This window comes from Anolis sagrei, chromosome 4, assembly GCF_037176765.1.
Source record: "Anolis sagrei isolate rAnoSag1 chromosome 4, rAnoSag1.mat, whole genome shotgun sequence".
In the NCBI taxonomy this organism is placed as follows: Eukaryota; Metazoa; Chordata; class Lepidosauria; order Squamata; family Dactyloidae; genus Anolis; species Anolis sagrei.
This window is the reverse complement of record NC_090024.1, coordinates 183,141,901-183,162,696: the sequence shown is the minus strand read 5'-3', so window position 1 is coordinate 183,162,696 and position 20,796 is coordinate 183,141,901. Positions and strand designations below refer to the sequence as shown.

The following is a 20,796-nucleotide window of genomic DNA, read 5'->3' as shown; positions in this document are numbered from 1 at the left end:
TGAGAGCAGATGGGGAAAAGGGATTTTTGCATCAATCAGAGACGGAGACTATGTTTGCAGTTTTCCTTTATAATAAACGAAAACACATATAGGCATGGCCGAGTTTGTTAAATACTTAAGGATTCTACCCCTAAAAGCTACAGACAACATAACCAAGGGTAAGAGATAAGCATTGTGGTCCAAAGTATTGAGGCCAGTATGTTTACCATGTCCATCCATTTCTAATTATTAAATGTACCTCAAAAGCTGGGAAATAAACACACAATAGTTGGTGACAATATGTCCAAAAATTGCTTGAAGTTGGAATCTGTAAAATACTTATTGGTAAAAGCCGCAAAATCCTGTGCTCACTGATGGATAGCCAATTTTAGACATATGGGCCACAGTCCTGCATCACGAGATATAGCTACAACTGACTCCCATTAACTCCCACCCACTCACCTTTTTTCAGCTGGAGTTCACCGATCCATATCAATTTCCTAGTCAGTAGAGGGTAAATGGGTGGCAACAAACAAGCATCCAACTGTTTTCCTGCAGCGGGATACACAGTTCACAGGCACCCCCAAGGAGCTCTGCAGTTCCTTCAGGTGGACATCCCATTGATGCAAATGCCCTTTTTCTAACAAGGCACACAGCTCTCTGCTTCTCTGTTGGTCTCTACTGACTAAGAAATGGCTGTGTTTGCAGGGCTGCAGCTGAGTTTAGGAGGGATTTTTGATTATTGTGCAGTTGGCAGAAAATTCTGGACTCAACAATGACCAAAAGTAATTTGCCTATGCCCAACGTATTTCACAATAATTCACCAATAGTATGCCAGTCATGTTTAGGTGATATCAATTCCTCATCAGGATCCTGTCCGAAAAATTGCATAGACCCTCCCCCTTTCTCTTCTTTTTTTGTATCTATAACAAAAATCAATAGGTGTTACTCATCCTGTGAGAAGGGTGCCTAATTCTGATTTTTGAGTCTCCTATCCCAGTGTGCCTTTGGCTAGTATTCCATTTGAGCCAATTCATGGCTTTCACCAGGACTGGTTCTATGTTTCGTGACCAAGATAAGAATTATTTGCTTCTGCCTTGGATTTGATGCAAGTAAGTAGTGAAAGAAGCAGTGTTTCCCACAGCTGACATAATAGGGGAGGAGTTACTGAAAGATTTAAGAAGAGAAGCAGGGAATAGTTTCCCAGGATCATACAACAGAGGTTGATGCTGTTTATTGTTTTCTCTTAAAATAAACGAAAGCACACATAGGCATGGCTGAATTTGCTAAAATGAAATCTACAATTCTGATTAAAGAAACTCCAAATTGTGCAGATTAAAGACTAGGCACAGATTCATCCATATGTTACTTCCGTTTCTAATGCAGTTTCTGTCAACCTTTTTAAAAAAACAAAGCATGAGGAAGCTGGGGAATGAGGCATGTCTAATCCTATTCTGGCAGAGACCCAGAGGGAGTCTTAGCACCTGTAAATCTTGCCCAATCCCCTTCATTCTCGGCTGCACTACAATGCACCAGGCAGGTTACCTATACCTACGCTTCACTTTCAAGTATCTCTGGCAGCCTCCATATGCTAATTATAAGGAAAAGATTGTTGACAAGTCTTCTCATCCTTTTAAATCTCCTTTTAATTCATTTGTGTGTACAAAGAGTGTGAAATAAAATCCAAAAATTGTTTTTCTTTGTTCCTTCATTTGTTACCAACATGGGAAGCAGCTACTTATTTGCCAAACTGATTTAAGGCCCAGATTAGGAGATGTGGTTGATTAATTATTGTACTCTTGTGCCACAATATAAAGATTTCATTGGGAAACTTTAGTGAAGCATATATTGGCAGGTTTTTCTCAATCTTATCTCCAACCCAAATTGCTGCACTTTTCAGGGCTCTTCCTTACCAAAATGCTCACCTGTTCTCCCATAAACCAGGAAATACCCATGAATTATGAAACTGTATTAAACTCACATGCTTTCCTTGAGGATCAAGGCTCCAAACACTTTTCTATTCTTGATCTTATAAAATCAGCCCAAACAGTCAAACATGTCGTTTTCCCCACACTAGAAAGACTGCTCTCTAGTGGCTAAATTTATACACAAGATTAAACCAAAATACAGCAAAGTCTGTTTTACTGTTCATAAGCAGGCACTTATACATAATATTGTGTCTAGCCAGACAAAGTGGCCAAAATGAATTAGAGGCATACTAACAAGGAAAGATTTCCTACATTACAGCTAAACTCTGATTTGTTTATCAGCAGAGTAGGGAATGGTATTAATTTTCTATACTGTAAATGAGCATCTTTCTCATAAAGAATTGATCATGTTTGGCAGCATAATTAGAAATTGCACCTAATTCGAAAAACGTAAACACCCTATCAATTTCTTGATGTTTAAGCAGGTGTTTAGACTATGATACCAATGAAGAAATGAACTGAAAAGCCAATACCATTAAATTTTATGAATCTGGGTATAAGTCTACCAATCATACAAATGAAAATGCTGGTTTCTCTCTCCTCCTTCCTCTCATGTTGTTTTTTTGAAAGATACTCTATTATAATTTCATCATGCCAGCAGGAAAGTTCCTATTTGGTCAGGAAACATCAACTAGAGAGAACTCATTGTACTGGACTTCAGATGTGTTTTTTGTGGCTTATGTCTGTTTCCATAAAATCTGTTTTTAAACCCAAACAACAAATACACACAAGTGAACTGACACCAATGCCAGGTATTGACTAGAAAGGCATCCTCATTCTATTAGAAAGAAATATGTACAAAATATTGCTGGTAAAGCAGAGTTTGAGATGAGGAGAAGTACCACAAAGTAACTATTAATTCCGATTTATTATATTATCAAATGCACATACTAGTAAAAAATATTAAGACTGATAAGAAATAGAGTGCAATGAAGCGACGCACAGGGGGCATTTATTTCTCCATTCTTGAACCCTTCAGCACTCATTAAACATTCTGACATTTAATGAAAAAAGAGGGGAGAAAAAAAAGAACAATACAGAAGCAGAAAACCGAAATAAGGAATAAAGGAGAGATGAGGAATGTATGAATTCTGATGAAGAAACAGAACTAAAGGTCCCTTAGAAAATGTACAGCTGATAAAAATAATATTCAGCTCTTCAAATTCATGCATGTCTTTTAAGAAAAGTTGTAAAGATATTTTGAGGCATGCAAGTGCAAACCCTAGGCACATCAAACAGCTAGTTTTCTACCATAATGAGCTGCAAAAAGATTGTAATGTAAGCATTGGCTGGAAATACATATAGCCCCTCTTATATATTTGTGTACCATCCCAAATAAGATTCTAAGTCTCTTATTTCCAAGTACAGAAATCATCATAAGTAGTCTCAGCTCTTTAGTAGATTCCTATGAAGAGTCAACTTCAAAATCAGAATAGCTGCTAAGTTGGAAATATATAAGCAACAGAAATTGATAGAACTGCAGAAATGTTGCATTTATATGTACACTCAGAAGGCTATGCAAAGGCATTACTCCTTGTGGTGAGATTTGCATGTGTGAAAATGTACATCCTAATTTCAAAAAACCAAAATGCCTAGAATGCAGGAAGTTCAAGGAAAACTAATGTCAGCACACATTTCCCCGCCATTGGACATCATGAAGTTCCATCACATCCCACATTAAAACCAAACAGCTTTAGTAAGCCAGTTTTCCTTGGATCATCACTGCAGGCAGAGGACATGGAACATAAGTATGCAGTTTCTGTAAACACCAAGCCAGCACTAAGATTTCCACAACACCAACTCCAATGCTTGGAATTTACACATGTAGGGGAAAATAAAGACAAGATCAGTTTTTATCCTACCCAACATTTTCAGCTTCTGCCGTCACCACCATTGACAGAGAAACTGGGAATGTAAATTTGAAAGAATATGTAGTCCACTTCTCCTTAAGAGGCTGGGCTCTTAATTCAATATAAGAATTCAAGCAGCAGACACCAGAGGCCTAAACAAAGATGAGATCAGAAATGTTCTGTGAATGCACGGTTGAAAGTCCACTGAAGATGTTGCTTTGCTGCCAATATTCTAAGGCAGTGGTGTCAAATTTGTGGCCCTTCAGGTGTTTTGGACTACAGCTGCCAGAATTCCAGACCACTGGACAAGCTGGCTAGGAGCTCTGGGAGTTGGGAGTCCCAAACATCTGGAGAACCACAGGTTTGACACCTCTGTTCTAAGGTTAGGCACTAACATTATCAGGCACATTAAAAGGTTTCAGTAGTCTGTATTTGATCTGATTGTAGGAGCTATTTTCTCTTATTCTGATCCAGGACGGGACTTCTCACACTAGAAAAAAACTAAGGCCCACTCCAGTGTCCACCAAACACACCTGAATAGGCCCTTCCAAATGTATTTTGTCATCAAGAGGGTTAAGTGTGCACTTGTTCCAGCACTTAATTCACTTTCTGATAACAACCTATAGGTAATAGACATCAGTAATTCCATCTTCCCTCACTAAAATGAGGTTGTCATTACTGATGACCAGGACTCTAGGTCTTTGTACCATACTGTGATCATTCACCACCACTTTCCCAGTCTCATCACCCGGAGAGAACTGTATGACCTTGAACTGATCGACGACAAAAATGTCCCGGTCTTCATCAACACAAACACTGAATGGCTTGGTCAGCAGCGAAGTCGAGGGCTTCAGAACATTCAGAACCAAGCCAGATTTCTGCATGATCACAATCTGCTTTTTGATGAAGTCTGAGACAACAAATTCCTCCCAACTATTTACAGCAATGAACAGAAACTTCCCCCCGTGATAATTGTTTGGCTGAACTCTGCCAACACACCAGCCAGATGGGCTGTACAAAGAAATGGAACAGAGAGTTCCCTCACTAACAGCCACATAAGAGTCCTGGTAGGAGGCCAAGGCATAGGAGGATTCGGAGCCTCTCATCTGCAATTTACGTAGGAAAAGGCCATCAAGCGTGAGGAAAAAAAGATGAGACTCTGAGGAACAGGCCAGGCTCTCACCACATACAGAGATGCCACAGAAAGCAGAATTAGAAGAGGGCAAAGGAATCACTCCTTGGAACTGACCATAAGAGCTATACTGCTTGATCTCATCATTTGCCTGATCCAAAAGGAGAATTTGGCCAGTGTGTGGCACAGCAGCAATACCTGTAATGTTAGGCTTTTCTTTGGTGTAGGATGGATCCCCTTCAAAGCTATAATTATATTCTGCCTTTGATTGACCATCAGTGTAAGAGGAGGAGCTTTCTGTGGAGGAATCAGACACACTTGAGGAATTTTCATCAGAATCTGAAAGGGATGCTGTAATCTCCCCACTCTCATCACCAAGAGAAGTGAATGACTCATTGCCTGGCTCCAAATGTGGTTCATCTTCCCTGGATGGTTCCCCAGGAAACACAAAACTAAAAAGAGGGGCTTTATAAAGTTGCTGGGGCTCATCCCAAGCAATTGACAGTTCCGGGGTCTGGCTCTGGAGTTGTTGCGGTCTGTAGGCCTGAAGCTCCTCAACCCTACTCCTGATCAACCCTTCCAAATAGAGTATCTCATAGTCCTTTCCAACACAGAGAATTCGCTGAGAAAACTCCTGAGTACTCGTTGCTTTGTCCTTCTGGAGTTGCAACTCCTTCTGTGAAAGACAAAACTGTTCCATCTGTCTAGTTAGAAAGCCGTTCAGTTTTGCCAAAGCAGATTCCTTCTGGGCAAAGATATAAGTAGTGATATCTTCCACGTATCTGCATATTTGATCTTTGATGCATTCCCCTTCTGCCTTCAGTTTGTGCATCGCTTCCTCCAAAGCCTTTTCTTGCTGAGAGATGGAAGTAATGGTTTCCTGCAGGTTCCTAATCAGCTCCTCCACTGAGGGCCGTTCTCGCTGCACAGCACTGGCCATGGAAACTGCTTTGTGCTGGAAATGGTCCAGCATGCGACAATCCCGGCAGATGGGAACGCTGCAGGTGTCACAGAAGAAGTGGAGTGCCTCCTGCGGGTGGCTCTGGCAGTACAACTCTTGTAAGAATCTCACCTCACTGTCATAATTCCCAGCGAGGAATTCTTCCAGGTTTACCACCTTATGGTGCAAAGTAAGGCGGGAGCAGCAATGACCCTGGGAACACATCTGGCACAAAAAATCCTTGCAATCCAAGCAGCGGGAGGTGGCAGCCATTACTTTCTGAACATTTGAGCAGATTGTGCACTTGAGGTCCTTGTTGCATTTCATCTGAAAGAGCTCCAAGAGACCATTGATGAAGAAGTTGGTCTTCAGGCTTGCAGCACCTCCTGGGACATCTATCTGCAGGCGGCACTCAGGACACTGCACAATCCCATTCTCCACCAGGGGATCAAGGCACCCAAGGCAATAGCTATGCAGGCAAGGCAGGATCTTGGGCACCACATACAGGTCATAGCAGATTTTGCAAGTCAAGAAGTCTTCCCGAATCAAATCTTGTAACGATGTGGAGTTTGGAGTTGCCATACTGCTTTCTGGCAAAGCTACAATCAGAACAAGACACAGTCAGCATGGCTCAGTTGGGTCTCACATCAAATAATCCAAGGAGTCAACAGTTCTATTGCTCAATCTAGCTAGCTGCGTACCTTGCCGCTGAAAAGGAAATAAAGCTTAGTTTAGAAAATGTATGTTGTTGTTATGGGCTTTCAAGTCTTTTCTAACTTACGGTGACTCTAGGGTGAACCTAACTAAGTATTTTTTGGGCTAACAATGTGTGGCTCACCCAAGGTTATCTAGTGAGCTTTAATGACCAAACAATGAATAATCCAATGCTCAGAGCACTACTCTACACTGACTCTCTTTCACAGATATAACTCTGTAAATAAAGAACCATGATGAGGGAATTAGGAGGGACAAGAGATTTATGCAAAGCCAGTTTTTAAAAGGATGACCCCCCAAATCCCCAGCAAACACGACTGGGGTTTTGGGGAACAACAGAAAAACAAGAAAGCAAACAAAAATAAATGAAAATAGAGAAGAATATTTACCAAGTTCTGAAAGTGGACAGAAATTAGCAACATTAGGGTATAATGCTACACATATTTACCAAGGAGTAAATCCCACTGGGCTTAAATCTCAGTAGATATGTATAGGATCCCTGGATTAGTGCTGTAGCAAATAGGAAATAAATTCACATTTGGATACTGTGAGGCAAGGAAAGATGGTGTTCTCATGTATTACACATTTCCTACAATTGATACTGTTCCATTAACCAGGAAGAGGCCACAAGGGGGTGCTAAACAGAGAAGGATAGTCCATTTTAAGGGGGGGGGGGGGAGCTGAAGGAGGAAAATCATTTTCCCTATTTTTGCTGGTTTTTACCTCCCCCTGCCTTCCTGAGGGGTTTGAAAATTACCTGAGGCGTTTGAAAATTACGGGGGGGGGGGGGGGGGGGGGTGTTGAAAACTGCCTCCTACCTCACACTGAAGCAAAGAACACAGCAGGGGGCAGAGCAGCCTTCAATAGCCTGCAGCTCCGCCCCCGTCAACCACCTCCACCAAGTCTGGCCTCCTTACCTTAATGAGAGCATTCAACACCCCCCCCCCCCCAACTTGGTTGCTTCGCTACATAGGCGATTGCTGCAAGTAATGACAGTACTTGCTTGAGATAAGTGCTTGCAGTCCTGGAGGGACTCTTAATTTTTTGCATCTCATAGACTTAGCATGGGGATTTGGTTAACCAGTTAAAATTCATGAGTAAACCAGGGTTTTTTTAACCTGAAAATTTTCGGGGGGGGGGGGGGGTTGAAGCCCTAACAGTCCCGTCCCCCGTCCCCCCCCCCCCCCCCCCCGGCTACAGGCCTGGCTGTGCAGGAAAGGGCTGAAAGTTCCTCTACATCACTGCTTCTTAAACTGCAGATCCCGACCCTAAATAAAGTCCCCTTAGTTCAATGTTGGGGTCCTAAAAAATTGGCAACTGTAAAAGGTTTCTGAACACCATGCATTTATCCAAATTTGTTAGCAACAATGTGCAGCATTTACGTGACCTCTGTAAAAATGCTTCAGCTATACACTACAAAAAGGAAAATCAGCCTGTTTAGCAAGCCTTGCAAATGCTGATTTATTTTCAATGTTTGATTTGTATACCTATTTGAAATACCTAGGATTACGTATTCTCAGACAGAAATGGAAAAATGTAAGAAGGCCTGCTCTACAGCAGAATCCCAACCCAGCTCAGCCTCCCTTCCTCTTGCACTGACATTATCATTAAAATGAGGGAGGACCACTTGTGGCTCTTTGGATGCTAGGGTTACCTGATCTCAGGCCCAGATCCCAAGTCTCCCAATTTTCAATTTTAAGTGATTTTTATTTAAGTGATAACATGGTATAAAATGAATAATACAAAAAGTGCTAAAACTATGCAACCACATACATACTACAGCAAGCTACAAAACTAAATCAGAAGACAAACACACAAATGAAACACAACCCACATAGACATGCACAGAGAAACTACACTAAGAAACAAACAAACACACAAGTTTACAAACCTCACACTCACTATCTGATGGTTTTTAAAACCATGAGTTTCCAATGTTCATGGGTCCAGACAGGAGACAAGACAGAAAATTCTTCAGTTTTGCAGGCGCTCAGCTCCAACCAGGAGGAATGGGATGCGTGCAAAATCCAAGGTCACTTAGCAGAGCAGCAGGGTGTTACAATTTCCAAGATTTGGTTAGTTATATATTTATTGTTAGCCTCCTTGAGTCCCTATATCAGGAGAAAAGTGGAATAAACATGAAATAAATAAATGTTTCCTTTGATTTGCTGCAGCAGCTTGCAATATATATATATATATATATATATATATATATATAATCCCAAACTATCTATGTAGCCAAATAGTTATCTTCCTCTTTCTCTCCCAGACTGCATCTACACAACAGAAGGAATGCAGTTTGGCAACACTTCAACAGCCATGGCTCAATACTATGGAAGCCTGAAAGTTGTAATTTGGTGAATCTTTGGCAGACAAGGCACTTGTAAAACTACAACTCCCAGAATCCGCAAGACTTAGCCATGGCAGCTACAGTAGTGTCAAACAATATCGGTTTTACAGTGCAGATGGGCATCACAGTGACACTGGCCTCCAAAGACTCTTCACTCCAGAGCCAGATTCTGGATGGAAACAAGTTGGCTTGATTGAATATCCCTTATCCTGTGTAACTGACAAAGCACTATCATTTCCTTTCACCTGGGAATAGAGCTGATCTTGGATTTCTGCCTTAATTTCCCAAAAGGAAAAAATGATCTGTAAGTGAGACATACAACAAATATGTGTATGTTTGAATGAAAAAAGCATGCATAACTGTGGTCAGTATTTAACACATGATGCTTAATGACATTGGGGACTAACTATATGAGGTCTTAAGATCCTGCACTGCTGATCATAGGGGCCTGTCACATCACTTTGTAAAACAGAGCTTCCCAAAGATTTCATGTTGGTTGCACCCTTTCAGACAATCATCAGGCCCAATCTATTTGTCAAATTGCATCTCCCTATACAGACCATCCCATGCACTGCGGCCAATGGAGGAGGCCCTCCTTCTCAGTCCGACCCCCATCACAAGCTCGGTTGGTGAGAATGAGAGAGGGGACCTTCTCTCCGTCTCTGGAACTCCCTCCTGAAAGAAATAAAACAGCCCCTACCCTCCTCTCCTTTAAGAAGCTTCTGGAAATGCATCTATGCACTTTAGCATACGGAGAGGAGGACTGGGAGACTTTAACCCATTGGAATGATGGCTAATCCCACTTGTATTATATGGCTGCCACGATACATCTTAAATGAACACCAGAACTAGCCATTTTTAATGTAACTGTATCTTAATTGCTTTTATGATATATGTTGCAATATTTACTTATGTTTTAGTTTATTATGTCTTATTGGATAGCTCTGTTTTATCTATTATTTCGATTATTAATTCTTCGTTGTAAGTCCACTGTTATTACTGTGCTTTACCATGTATTCTTTTTTTATAACTCATCTGAGGCATTGAATGTTTGCCTTTTTTGTGTGTAAACTGCCCTGAGTCCCTTCGGGGAGAAACGGTGGTCTAGAAATAAAGTATTATTATTATTACTACTATTATTTTGCGACACGGTAATTCAGTTTTACTAGCAAACTGGAGGTTAAACCAACCCCATACAAGAGATAAGGTCACAAACAGAAATTGTAACAACAAAATGTGAGGAGACGCAACGTATTTCATGAAAAATTTTCATCTATATTTTAAACAATATATAATTGATTGCTAATTTCATATAGACTTAGATGTTTCTCCTTAAGCTTGTATGGCACACTCTGCAGCTGACACACAATATGAGTTTGGAAAGCTCTGCATCCAATTTCATTGCCATGACAACGTTCTGTGAAATCTTGAGATTTGTAGGTTTAGTGAAGCCCAGGAGCTCTATGTGGGTGTGGCGCAGCTAGTTAGTATCCAGCTGCATTAAATCACTACTGACTGAGAAGTCATAAGTTCAAAGCCAGCCCAGTTCGGAGTAAGCTCCCGACTATTGGTAGTCCAGCTTGCTGTTGACCTATGCAGCCCGAAAGAGAGTTGCATCTGTCAAGTAGGAAATTTAGGTACTGCTTTATGTGGGAAGGCTAATTTAACTCATTTATGATGCCATAAAAACCCTTCCAACAGCATCCAGAAGAATGAGAAAGTACTCCATCAAAGGACTCGGTGTCACAAGTGGACGGTGAAGCAGCAGTTCCCCCTGTGCTGTGATCAAGCATACCCCCATGAAGCTGGAAAAGATGGAATTAACCATCTAGGACCTCAAAATAGTCTGGGGAGACCCTGCTCTCGTTACCGCCTTCATCACAAGTATGTTTGGTGGGGATGAGAGGCAGGGTCTTCTCGATGGTGGCCCCTTGGCTATGGAATGTCCTCCCTAGGGAAATCAGATCGGCCCCCTCCCTTTTAACATTCAAGAAAAAAGTCCAAGATTTGGCTTTTTGAGCAAGTGTTTGCAAATGCAGAGTAACTGACATAGGAAAACGGAATGACTAAACGATGGGACCGGACAATGTTTTTAACAAGGAGACACTATGGATGTATGTTTTATTGATTTTCTTATGGTATTTATTATATGTTAATGTTTTTAATTCTATTTCTGGTATTGTGGACACTGAATTTTGCCCTGTAAACCGCCTTGAGTCGCCTGTGGGCTGAGAAAGGCGGTATACAAATACAGTAAACAAATAATAAATAAATAAATGTTAAATGCCTCTGTGTCTGTCTATATATGATGTAGGTCTAAATGGCATTGAATGTTTGCTATGTATATGTGGATTGTAATCCGCTCTGAGTCCCCTGCGGGGTGATAAGGTCAGAATAAAAATACTGTAAATCAGGGGTCCTCAAACTAAGGCCCAAGGGTCGGATATGGCCCTCCAAGGTCATTTACCCGGCCCTCGCTCAGGGACAACCTAAGTCTGAAACGACTTGAAAGCACACAACAACAACAACAACAACAGATCAATAAAGCGGCACTCAACAACAGGCAATAAAGCAGCAATAGGAAAAATGACCAGGCCAATTAGATTTGACGCAAATGACTAGGACGGTTTAAATGGTGTATTTTAATATTTTGATATTTTTTTTTAATGTTTATGTATTGCATGTGAATTTGTGTCCCAGCATTTTAAATCTATATAAATAAAAATGTAATGTTCATTTGTGGGATTAACAGAACTCAAAAACCACTGGACGAATTGACATCAAATTTGGACACAAGACACCTAACAACCCAATGCATGTCCTTCACTAAAAAAAATTTGATTTTGTCATTTGGGACTTGCAGTTGCTGGGATTTATAGTTCACCTACAATCAAAGCGCATTCTGAACCCCACCAACAATAGAATTGAACCAAACTTGGCACACAATTCTCCCATGACCAACAGAAAATACTGGAAGGATTTGGTGGGCAGTGTCCTTTGGTTTTGGAGTTGTAGTTCACCTACATCCAGAGATCGCTGTGGACTCAAACAATGATGGATCTGGACCAAACTCTACACGAATACTCAATATGCTCAAATGTGAACACTGGTGGAGTTTGGGGGAAATAGAATCTTGACATTTGGGAGTTGTAGTTGTTGGGATTTGTAGTTCACCTACAACGATAGAACCCCACCAACAATAGAATTGGGCCAAACCTCTCACACAGAACCCCCATGTGGCCACAGCAACGCGTGGCAGGGGATGGCTAGTAAATAATAAATAACAACAGTAATCCTGCCGACCTATCTCAGCACTACAAGCAGCATGTCTCATTGCTGACTGCCAGCACTGTTAACTCAGCAGAGCTGGTAGCAACTGTAAGATGGGTTTTTGAATCAGCTTCTGTTACCTTTGCTCATTTATGAACCTGAGCCTGGCATCCTATTACTAAAGTTTTGCTAGTGGGGTTCTATAAAAAAATACGTGGTGGCAGGTATGAATCCTTGCTATGAAAGGGGACGCCATGTTCATCAGTCATCAGTCAAAAGCAGGCCCACACTTCCCACTGAAACACTAATAAGTTTATCTTTATTAAAATTGTTCTTCATTTTAATTATTGTATTTTTAAATGTTTTTTCCCCACTACAAATAAGATATGTGCAGTGTGCATAGGAATTCATTCTTTTTTTTCCAAATCATAATCTTGCCCTCCAACAGTTTGAAGGATTGTGACTTGGCCCTCTGTTTAAAAGGTTTGAGGGCCCCTGCTGTAAATAAATAAACAAATATGGCTGAGATGCCTCAATGAGCCTCCTCCTCACTTTGTTGCCATGGCAGTTAAAACAGAATGGCATATAATACTGCGGCGTGACAGGGCTCTTCGGTTGCATCTCCACCGCAGAATTAATGCTGCCACGACTTCAATGCGAAGGGATCGTGGGAGTTGTAGTTTCACAGGGTCTGGAACCTTCTCTGCCAAAGAGGGATGGCGCCTCACCAAACTATAACCCCCACGACACCAAGGCACTGAGCCCAAGTGGTGTCAAACTACATTCATTCCACAATGCAGATACCTCCAGGCCAAGCTTGGCTGAATACCTGGGAATTACAGCTTGGTGGCTCTTTATAAGAGTGGCAAGGCCAGGAAGAGGCAAGACGAAGCGTCGGAGAGAGAGAGAAAAGTCTCCTCTACCAGAAGATACCGTTGCTTTCGCTCCACCCAGCCTCGCCCCTTCCCTCCACATCTTCCACTGGTGCCTACCGGACGGGGAAATGTCTCCTCCGAAGCGGCCTCTCCCTCCCGGCTCGCGGCTTCCGCCTCGTGACGTCATTTCCGGAAGCCGCTCAGCCTTGGAGACGGGCGATCGAATCAGCCAGGAGTTGGGCGGGGCTTGGCTCCCTCGTGTCGCGTGGAGAGGCCTCTCAGCTGGAAAGCTGGCTTTGCTCAATACTGTCAGGCAGGCCTGGGCAAAGTTGGGCCCTCCAGGTGTTTTGGACTCCAACTCCCACCATTCCTAACAGCCTCAGGCCCTTTCCTTTGGCCCCTCAGCCGCTTCAGGCTCAGTGCCATGGATTGTGGGAGTTGTAGTCCTGCAAGAACTTTAGGGTTCCTTGCCAAATTGGAGATGCCATGATCTTGGATTTAGGGCTCAGTGCCATGGATTGTGGGAGTTGTAGTCCTGCAAGAACTTTAGGGTTCCTTGCCAAATTGGAGATGCCATGATCTTACAGCAGGCCTGGGCAAAGTTGGGCCCTCCAGGTGTTTTGGACTCCAACTCCCACCATTCCTAACAGCCTCAGGCCCTTTCCTTTGGCCCCTCAGCCGAAGCGGCTGTTAGGAATGGTGGGAGTTGGAGTCCAAAACACCTGGAGGGCCCAACTTTGCCCAGGCCTGCTGTAAGATCATGGCATCTCCAATTTGGCAAGGAACCCTAAAGTTCTTGCAGGACTACAACTCCCACAATCCATGGCACTGAGCCCTAAAAGTTAAAGTCCTCAAACTTTTTAAACAGAGGGTCAGGTCACAGTCCCTCAAACTGTTGGAAAACCGGATTATAATTTGAAAAAAAAAACCATGAATGAATTCCTATGCACACTGCACATAAAAACAATACGATAATTAAAATAAAGAACAATTTTAACAAATATAAACTTACTAGTATTTCAATGGGAAGTGTGGGCCTGCTTTAGGCTGATTTTTTTTTTGTCATGTCAGGAGTGACTTGAGAAACAGCAAGTCGCTTCTGGTGTGAGAGAATTGGCCATCTGCAAGGATGCTGCCCAGGGGACGCCTGGATGATTTGATGTTTTTATCATCCTTGTGGGAGGCTTCTCTCATGTCCCCGCATGAGGAGCTGGAGTTGATAGAGGGAGCTCATCCGCCTCTCCCCGGATTCGAACCTGCAACCTGTTGGTCTTCAGTCCTGCCGGCACAGGGGTTTAACCTGATGAAGATAGGATTGTTGTTGTTGTGTGCTTTCAAGTCATTTCAGACTTAAGTTGATCCTGAGCAAGGGCTGGGTAAATGACCTTGGAGGGCCGTATTTGGCCCTTGGGCCTTAGTTTAAGGACCCCTGCCTTAAGGATATTCTCTACTGCAGGGGTCCTCAAACTAAGGCACAGGGGCTGGATACAGCTCTCCAAGGCCATTTACCTGGCCCTCGCTCAGGGTCGACTTAAGTCTGAAACGACTTGAAAACACACAACAATAACAATCCTATCTCATTCTCCAAAAAGCTGGGGCACACTTCCCATTGAAATACTAATAAGTTTATCTTTGTTAAAATTGTTCTTCATTTTAATTATTGTATTGTTTTAAAGTGTTTTTTGCACTACAAATAAGATATGTACATCGTGCATAGGAATTCATTCATGTTTTTTATTTTTCAAATCATAATCCGGCCCTCCAACAGTTTGAGGGACTGTGACCTGGCCCTCTGTTTAAAAAGTTTGAGGACCCCTGCTCTACTCATTAGTTAGCATCAAACAGGCATGAGCAAACTTTGGCCCTCCAAATGTTTTGGACTTTAACTCCCACAATTCCTAACAGCAGGTAGTAAAGGTAAAGTTTGTCCCCTGACATTAAGTCCAGTCGGGCCCGACTCTGGGGGTTGATGCTCATGTCCATTTTTAAGCCGAAGAGCCGGCGTTGTCCGTAGACACCTCCAAGGTCATGTGGCTGGCATGACTGCATGGAGCGCTGTTACCTTTCCGCTGGAGTGGTACCTATTGATCTACTCACATGTGCATGTTTTCAAATTGCTAGGTTGGCAGAAGCTGGAGCTGACAACAGAAGCTCATGCCGCTCCCCGGATTCAAACCTGCGACCTTTTGGTCAACAAGCTCAGCAGATTAACCCACTGCGCCACTGGTAGGCTATTAGGAATTGTGGGAGTTGAAGTCCAAAACACCGCGAGGGCCGAAGTTTGTCCATGCCTGGCATAGAGTGTAGTCACAACTGCAGCTTTATTTGTTGTGTCAGAAGCAAATTGAGAATACATTTATAATTTATTTAAAAAACCAAAAATAAAGTTAAAAACTGGGCAATAATCCTAAATTTCCTTTGACCAGAAACTGGCCACTTCGAGTGCCTCTGGTGTCGCTATAAGGAGGTGCTCCATTGTGCATCTGGCAGGGCTCAGGCTACATTGTAGTAAGTGGTCTGTGGTCCACCAGAAGTGACTTGGAGTATGCAACCAACTTTGCACTGCAGTTAGATGAATTAAAGGGTAATTATGCCTAAGAGCACCAGATCCTGTCTGATTTTGGAAGCTAAGCAAGTTCAGCTGTATTTAGTTCTTGGATGGATGACTGCCAGCAAATTCCAGCTGTTGCAGGTGATATAAAAAAGGACGGCATTAGTAAAGCCAACCCATAGTATCTCTTAAGAAAATCCTATGATTTAGAAAAAAACTTAGGACCTGGCTCTTCTCGCAGGCGTTTGGTGAATAGGAAATTATGGAATGAGATTTTAATAGCTTGAATAAGGGACTATGGATTTAGACAACGATTTAGGCAAGAGATTATGACTCAGCATTTTATATGGTTTAAATCTGTTTAATTGATTGATATGTGTTTTAATTGCTTTTATGTTTAGGTTGTTTTTTTGTTTTTTTTATGAGATGTGTTTATTGTTTACCTGTTTGGCACTGAATTTTGCTGGATTTGTAAGCCGCATTGAGTCCCCTCTGGGGTAGAGAAAAGCAGGATAGAACTGAAGTAAATAAATAAATAAATAAATATGAAATTAATTAAGTTGCCATAAGTTGACAGGCAACTTGAAGGCAAAAATGCATGCAAAGGATACAGTGATAATTTTGCCAGCACAACAATGCTTCACATGTATTATTTTCAATACTTTATTAAACTCTTAGAGATTATATAAAAAAAATCTCTTGCCTAGATTCAATTCCAGAAAATTGTTTTATTTTAGTGCAGCAGCCATGTTACTATTTGCAATTGTTTTATATTGTTCTGTTCTAAAAACCTCCTTTGCATTCCATTGCAATCACCCAGATTTATTTGTTATGGATTGAAAACAAAGTACTATATAGGAAAACAAAATAGCAAGTTTTGGATAGAACTTGTAGAAATGGCTCAAAATGACTCAGTGGTCTTTGTACTTATGAAACTATATTTTACTAATGAAGAATAAGATATTAGAAGATTGATTTTAGTAAGCAAGTTCTATAACACTGTACCATCAGACATGCAAAAGCTACGTTATCTTCATTCTACCTGTGGTGTAAAGATAATGATAACATTATATTGCAGTTTGTTGTAAACCACTGCAATCATTTTACCTCTACTGAACCTATAAGGTGGAGTTGATAACTGGGATATGTATAGCCATGCAGCATACGAATTTTGAAAATTAAATCTCCAAGAAGGCCTTTCTTTATATACAGAAAACCTGTTTTTGAGAAAGCACAAGCACTTGTTTTTGTTCTTTGATCTTTTAAAAAGAGTGACTAAATCCCTGCCACAGTGATATTGTATACGATTTTTCAAATGCTTATGTAAGACGTTTACCCTTGAATGGTGTGAAGAAATAGGCAGGAAGCCCTGTCTGGAAGTGTTTAGTTATGTATGTGGCTGTTATTTTAGGGTCTGAGTCAATGGCACAAAATAATTGTTTACAAAAGCAAGATTTCCAGACAGCCTTGATTTCCTGTAGAACTTTCCATATGTGGGGCAAGCAGAGGAAAAGCACTTAGGAACCACTTTAAAATATAATTCAAAAACTTAGCCGTCTTAGTCTGGATCAGAGTTTTGCAAACTGTGCTCCTCCACATGCTTTGGACTTCAGCTCCCACTAACAGCTAGTAACCTGTCTGGGATAGCTGGGAGCTGAAGTCCGAAACACCTGGAGGAGAACAGTCTGATTAACAGCTGAGACTGGCACAGAAAGGAGATGGTAGGATAAGCTTTCATGGACTTAAGTCTAATTATCAAATGTGCATCTATACCTACAAAAATGAAGGCTATCAACATCTTTCAGTTTTTACAAAGACCCCTTTGTAAAAATTATAAGCAAAACAGGTAGGGTTATGGATTTCATAGTGAGCGTAGGACAGTGGGAAGTATGAGGTTAGATGCCAGGCCAATTAGAATTAGACGCAGATGATCAAGACGTTTTCTAAACAGTTTATTTTAATATTGAGACAAATGTTTATAATGTTTATGTATGCATCTAATGATATCATGCATTGAATGTTTGCCATATATATGCTGTGTTCTGCCCTGAGTCCCCTTTGGGGTGAGAACGGTGGAATATAAATGTAATAAATAAATAAATAAAATTTATTAAAGATGTGTGTTTTGGAAACTCAATCCTTGGGCATATGCATTGCACGAAAAAAGTCTCCAGTGTATATAAGATTATCTTCAGGACTAGAAAGCTAAGGAAATTATGCCAGGTATATGCAGTACCAGGCTAAATGGGTCATTGTAATGAGTTGTGTTTGTGGAAGTTTAGCAAGGATTTTTTTTAGTAATTAAGCTTATCTGTCCCTACATACTTATTACAAGACTACATGTATTTCTGGTAATCTGCTTTGAGACCAATATTTAATTGTTTCTCAACTTCACTTTGCTTGAGTTTCATGTACTCTGTAAGAAGACCTTAAGTACAATTGTAAAAAGAGATCTAGCTAAACTGAGATAAAGTTCTGATAATAATGTCCCACCTTATAAGCAACTATCTTCCTTCTCTCTCAGAATGAGAAGGGGGACTTGTGTCATCTTGACGCTCCAAAAAGTCCAGCCCTGTGTCTGTAACCTACACCTTGGAAGCATTCCCTTTGTCCCACTCTTGAGAAGGGAAAATGCTAGCACCCTGCCTAAAAACAAAGTTAATGTCTATCAATGCATGTCTGGGTATCATCTACACTCTGAACGAGAGACCTGCCAAGTCACCCTATCCTCAGCCCTACTCAGATCTTGTAGAGTCAGCGAGATTGTTTATTTGATTGAGTCTATCCATCTGGAATAAGGTCTTCCTCCCCCCCCCCCCCCCCCGCCTTCTACCTTTTTCAGTGAGTCATCCCTTCTCATGATATGGCCAAACAACAACAACTTCAGCTTAGTCATCTTGGCTTCTAGATAGAGTTCAGTCCTGATTTGTTCTAGGACCCATTTATTTGCCTTACTAGCAGTCTATAGTATTCACAGAACTCTTCTGAAGCACAACAATTCAAATAAGTTGATTTTCTTCCTATCAGCTCTCTTCACTGTCCAGTGTTTACAAGCATACATTCAAATTGGGAATACAATGGTAAACCATCCTAACTTTAGTATTCAGTGATAAATCTTTACATTACAGGATCTTTTTGTTATCAATAAAGTTATACCTTATACTTTTACTGGTCTGACATATTGTAAGGCAGCTTCCTATATTTTCTTTTATCCTTTGTCCACATCAAGTAATATTACTTAATTGGCAAAACTTAAACCAATTGGTCACTTCATTTTCTGAATAATTATATGATTTCCCCGATAAGCTGAAAACAAGAGTATTATCAAGCAGATGGAAAGAAAGGTAAAAAAGTTTTTATTTGACCAAGGTCCCTTTTACACTGTCCTTATAACCCAGGATCTGATTCCAGATTATCTGCTTATCCCTGATTATATGGCAGTGAAGACTCATATAACCCAGTTTGAAGCAGATAATCTGGGATCAGATCCTGGAAGATAAGGACAGTGTAGAATGGGCCCAATAAATTAAAACAGATTAGGAGTGTTATTGTGATATTTGCAGGTCACTAGCAACACAATTCAGCTTCTCTTCGTAATAGCAATCCTAACAGGCAGAAATAGAAGTCCCATTATTGATACAATAATATTGATGTTTAGCAAGTTCTTCCCGCCCTGGTTTCTATCCATCTCCTTCTACTCCAAGTTACTACTTATAGTATGGGGAAGTGAAGGTGTGACCATTCTCAGAACAAAAAAAGCGGAAATGATCAAACAGTAGGACTGATAGAATGGAGCAGGTGGTGCAGCTGGTTAAACCACTGAGCTGCAGAACTTGCTGACCAAAAGTCTGGCGATTCGAATCTGGGGAGCGGAGTGAGCTCCTGCTGTTAGGCCCAGCTTCTACCAACTTGCCAGTTCAAAAACATGCAAATGTGAGTAGATCAATAGGTACCACCTCGGTGGAAAGGTAATGGTGCTCCATGCAGTCATGCCAGCCACATGACCTTGGAGGCATCTATGGACAACACTGGCTCTTCAGCTTAGAAATGGAGGTGAGCACCACCTCCCAGAGTCGGACATGACTAGACTTAATGTCAAAGGGAAACTGTTACCATTACCTTAGAACTGATGAACAGGGAGAAAACATGAAGAGTAACATGGAATGCTACAATGTAGAAAGTATTTCCCCTGTTCTTTCTCCTAAGAATACCTTCATTTCTCCGTAAACAAGATGTTGGAATGGGGAGAAAGTGGTCAGAAGTATTGTGTTGAGCAAGAGTCTCATTTTCCAGTTACCCTAGGGCCCTTCCATACAGCCATATAACTCAGAATATCAAGGCACATAATTCACAATATCTGCTTTGAACTGGGTTATCTGAGTTCACACTGCCATATAATCCAGTTCAATGTGGATTTTATACAGCTGGTGGAAGGGGTCCTCAACTCCTTCTCCTTGATTGCAGTCTTAAACAGTTATTAGCAGAATGAAATGCTCTAGATATGTGGTAAAACAGTGGTTGTAACTGGTTTTTGCTTTTAGCTACAGATAAACCAGTGAGCACATCGTTGCAACCAGTATCATTTTTTTTATTTTTAAGGCTTAAATGAAACACAACATTAGTACCACAATGGTTTTAAAACATAGGAGTGTGTTTATTCATAGAACAACCAAACCATAACAAACTGATGAGTGTGGAGGCCACTCCAATTCACTTATTCAGTTATCTTTTGTATATCAGCCTAGAGGTAGTTTCTTAAAATTTATATGGCATGTATCTCATACTGTAGTTCAGTAATGCTAATTGTACCCTGAGCAATTTAAATTGCCATTTCTTGATCTCAAATCCCATCCAGACTACTTGGAAAATATTAGACTTGAATTGCCACATCAACATGATGAACAGTAAATTGAGTGGTCTTAATTGCTTTGCATTGGAATTTGCAAGTGTAAACACCTAATTTGGAGCAATTATTTTCTTTTCCTAGTCTTTCCCACAAATTGCTGATTCAAATTGGGAAAGAAAAATGCTTTGAGGCAGATCAGAAGGCTTGTTTCCAGCACTTGAAAACAATGTATGCCCCACAAAAGCCCCGTCATTTTATTTAACCTACCAAATATGAAGTTGACAATACTATATTTTATCTT

General features: G+C 41.1%; 1 protein-coding gene across 9 annotated transcripts; it reads right to left on the bottom strand.

The window, feature by feature from the left end:
* Positions 1–53: 53 nt before the first annotated feature.
* Positions 54–13,304, bottom strand: LOC132773807 (E3 ubiquitin-protein ligase TRIM56-like). 9 transcript variants are annotated; one of them, XM_067467939.1, is made up of 3 exons: positions 13,216–13,278; positions 8,495–8,714; positions 54–6,597 (listed from the first exon to the last, which is right to left on the bottom strand). In XM_067467939.1, the coding sequence occupies exon 3, from the start codon at positions 6,469–6,471 to the stop codon at positions 4,438–4,440; it is 2,034 nt and encodes a 677-aa protein (XP_067324040.1). In that variant the 5' UTR covers positions 6,472–6,597; positions 8,495–8,714; positions 13,216–13,278; the 3' UTR covers positions 54–4,437. The 9 variants fall into 9 exon arrangements, with proteins under 9 accessions (XP_067324040.1, XP_060629268.2, XP_067324041.1 ...); XM_060773285.2 differs by having other exon boundaries at positions 54–6,488; XM_067467940.1 differs by having other exon boundaries at positions 8,506–8,714.
* Between the last annotated feature and the right edge of the window lie 7,492 nt (positions 13,305–20,796).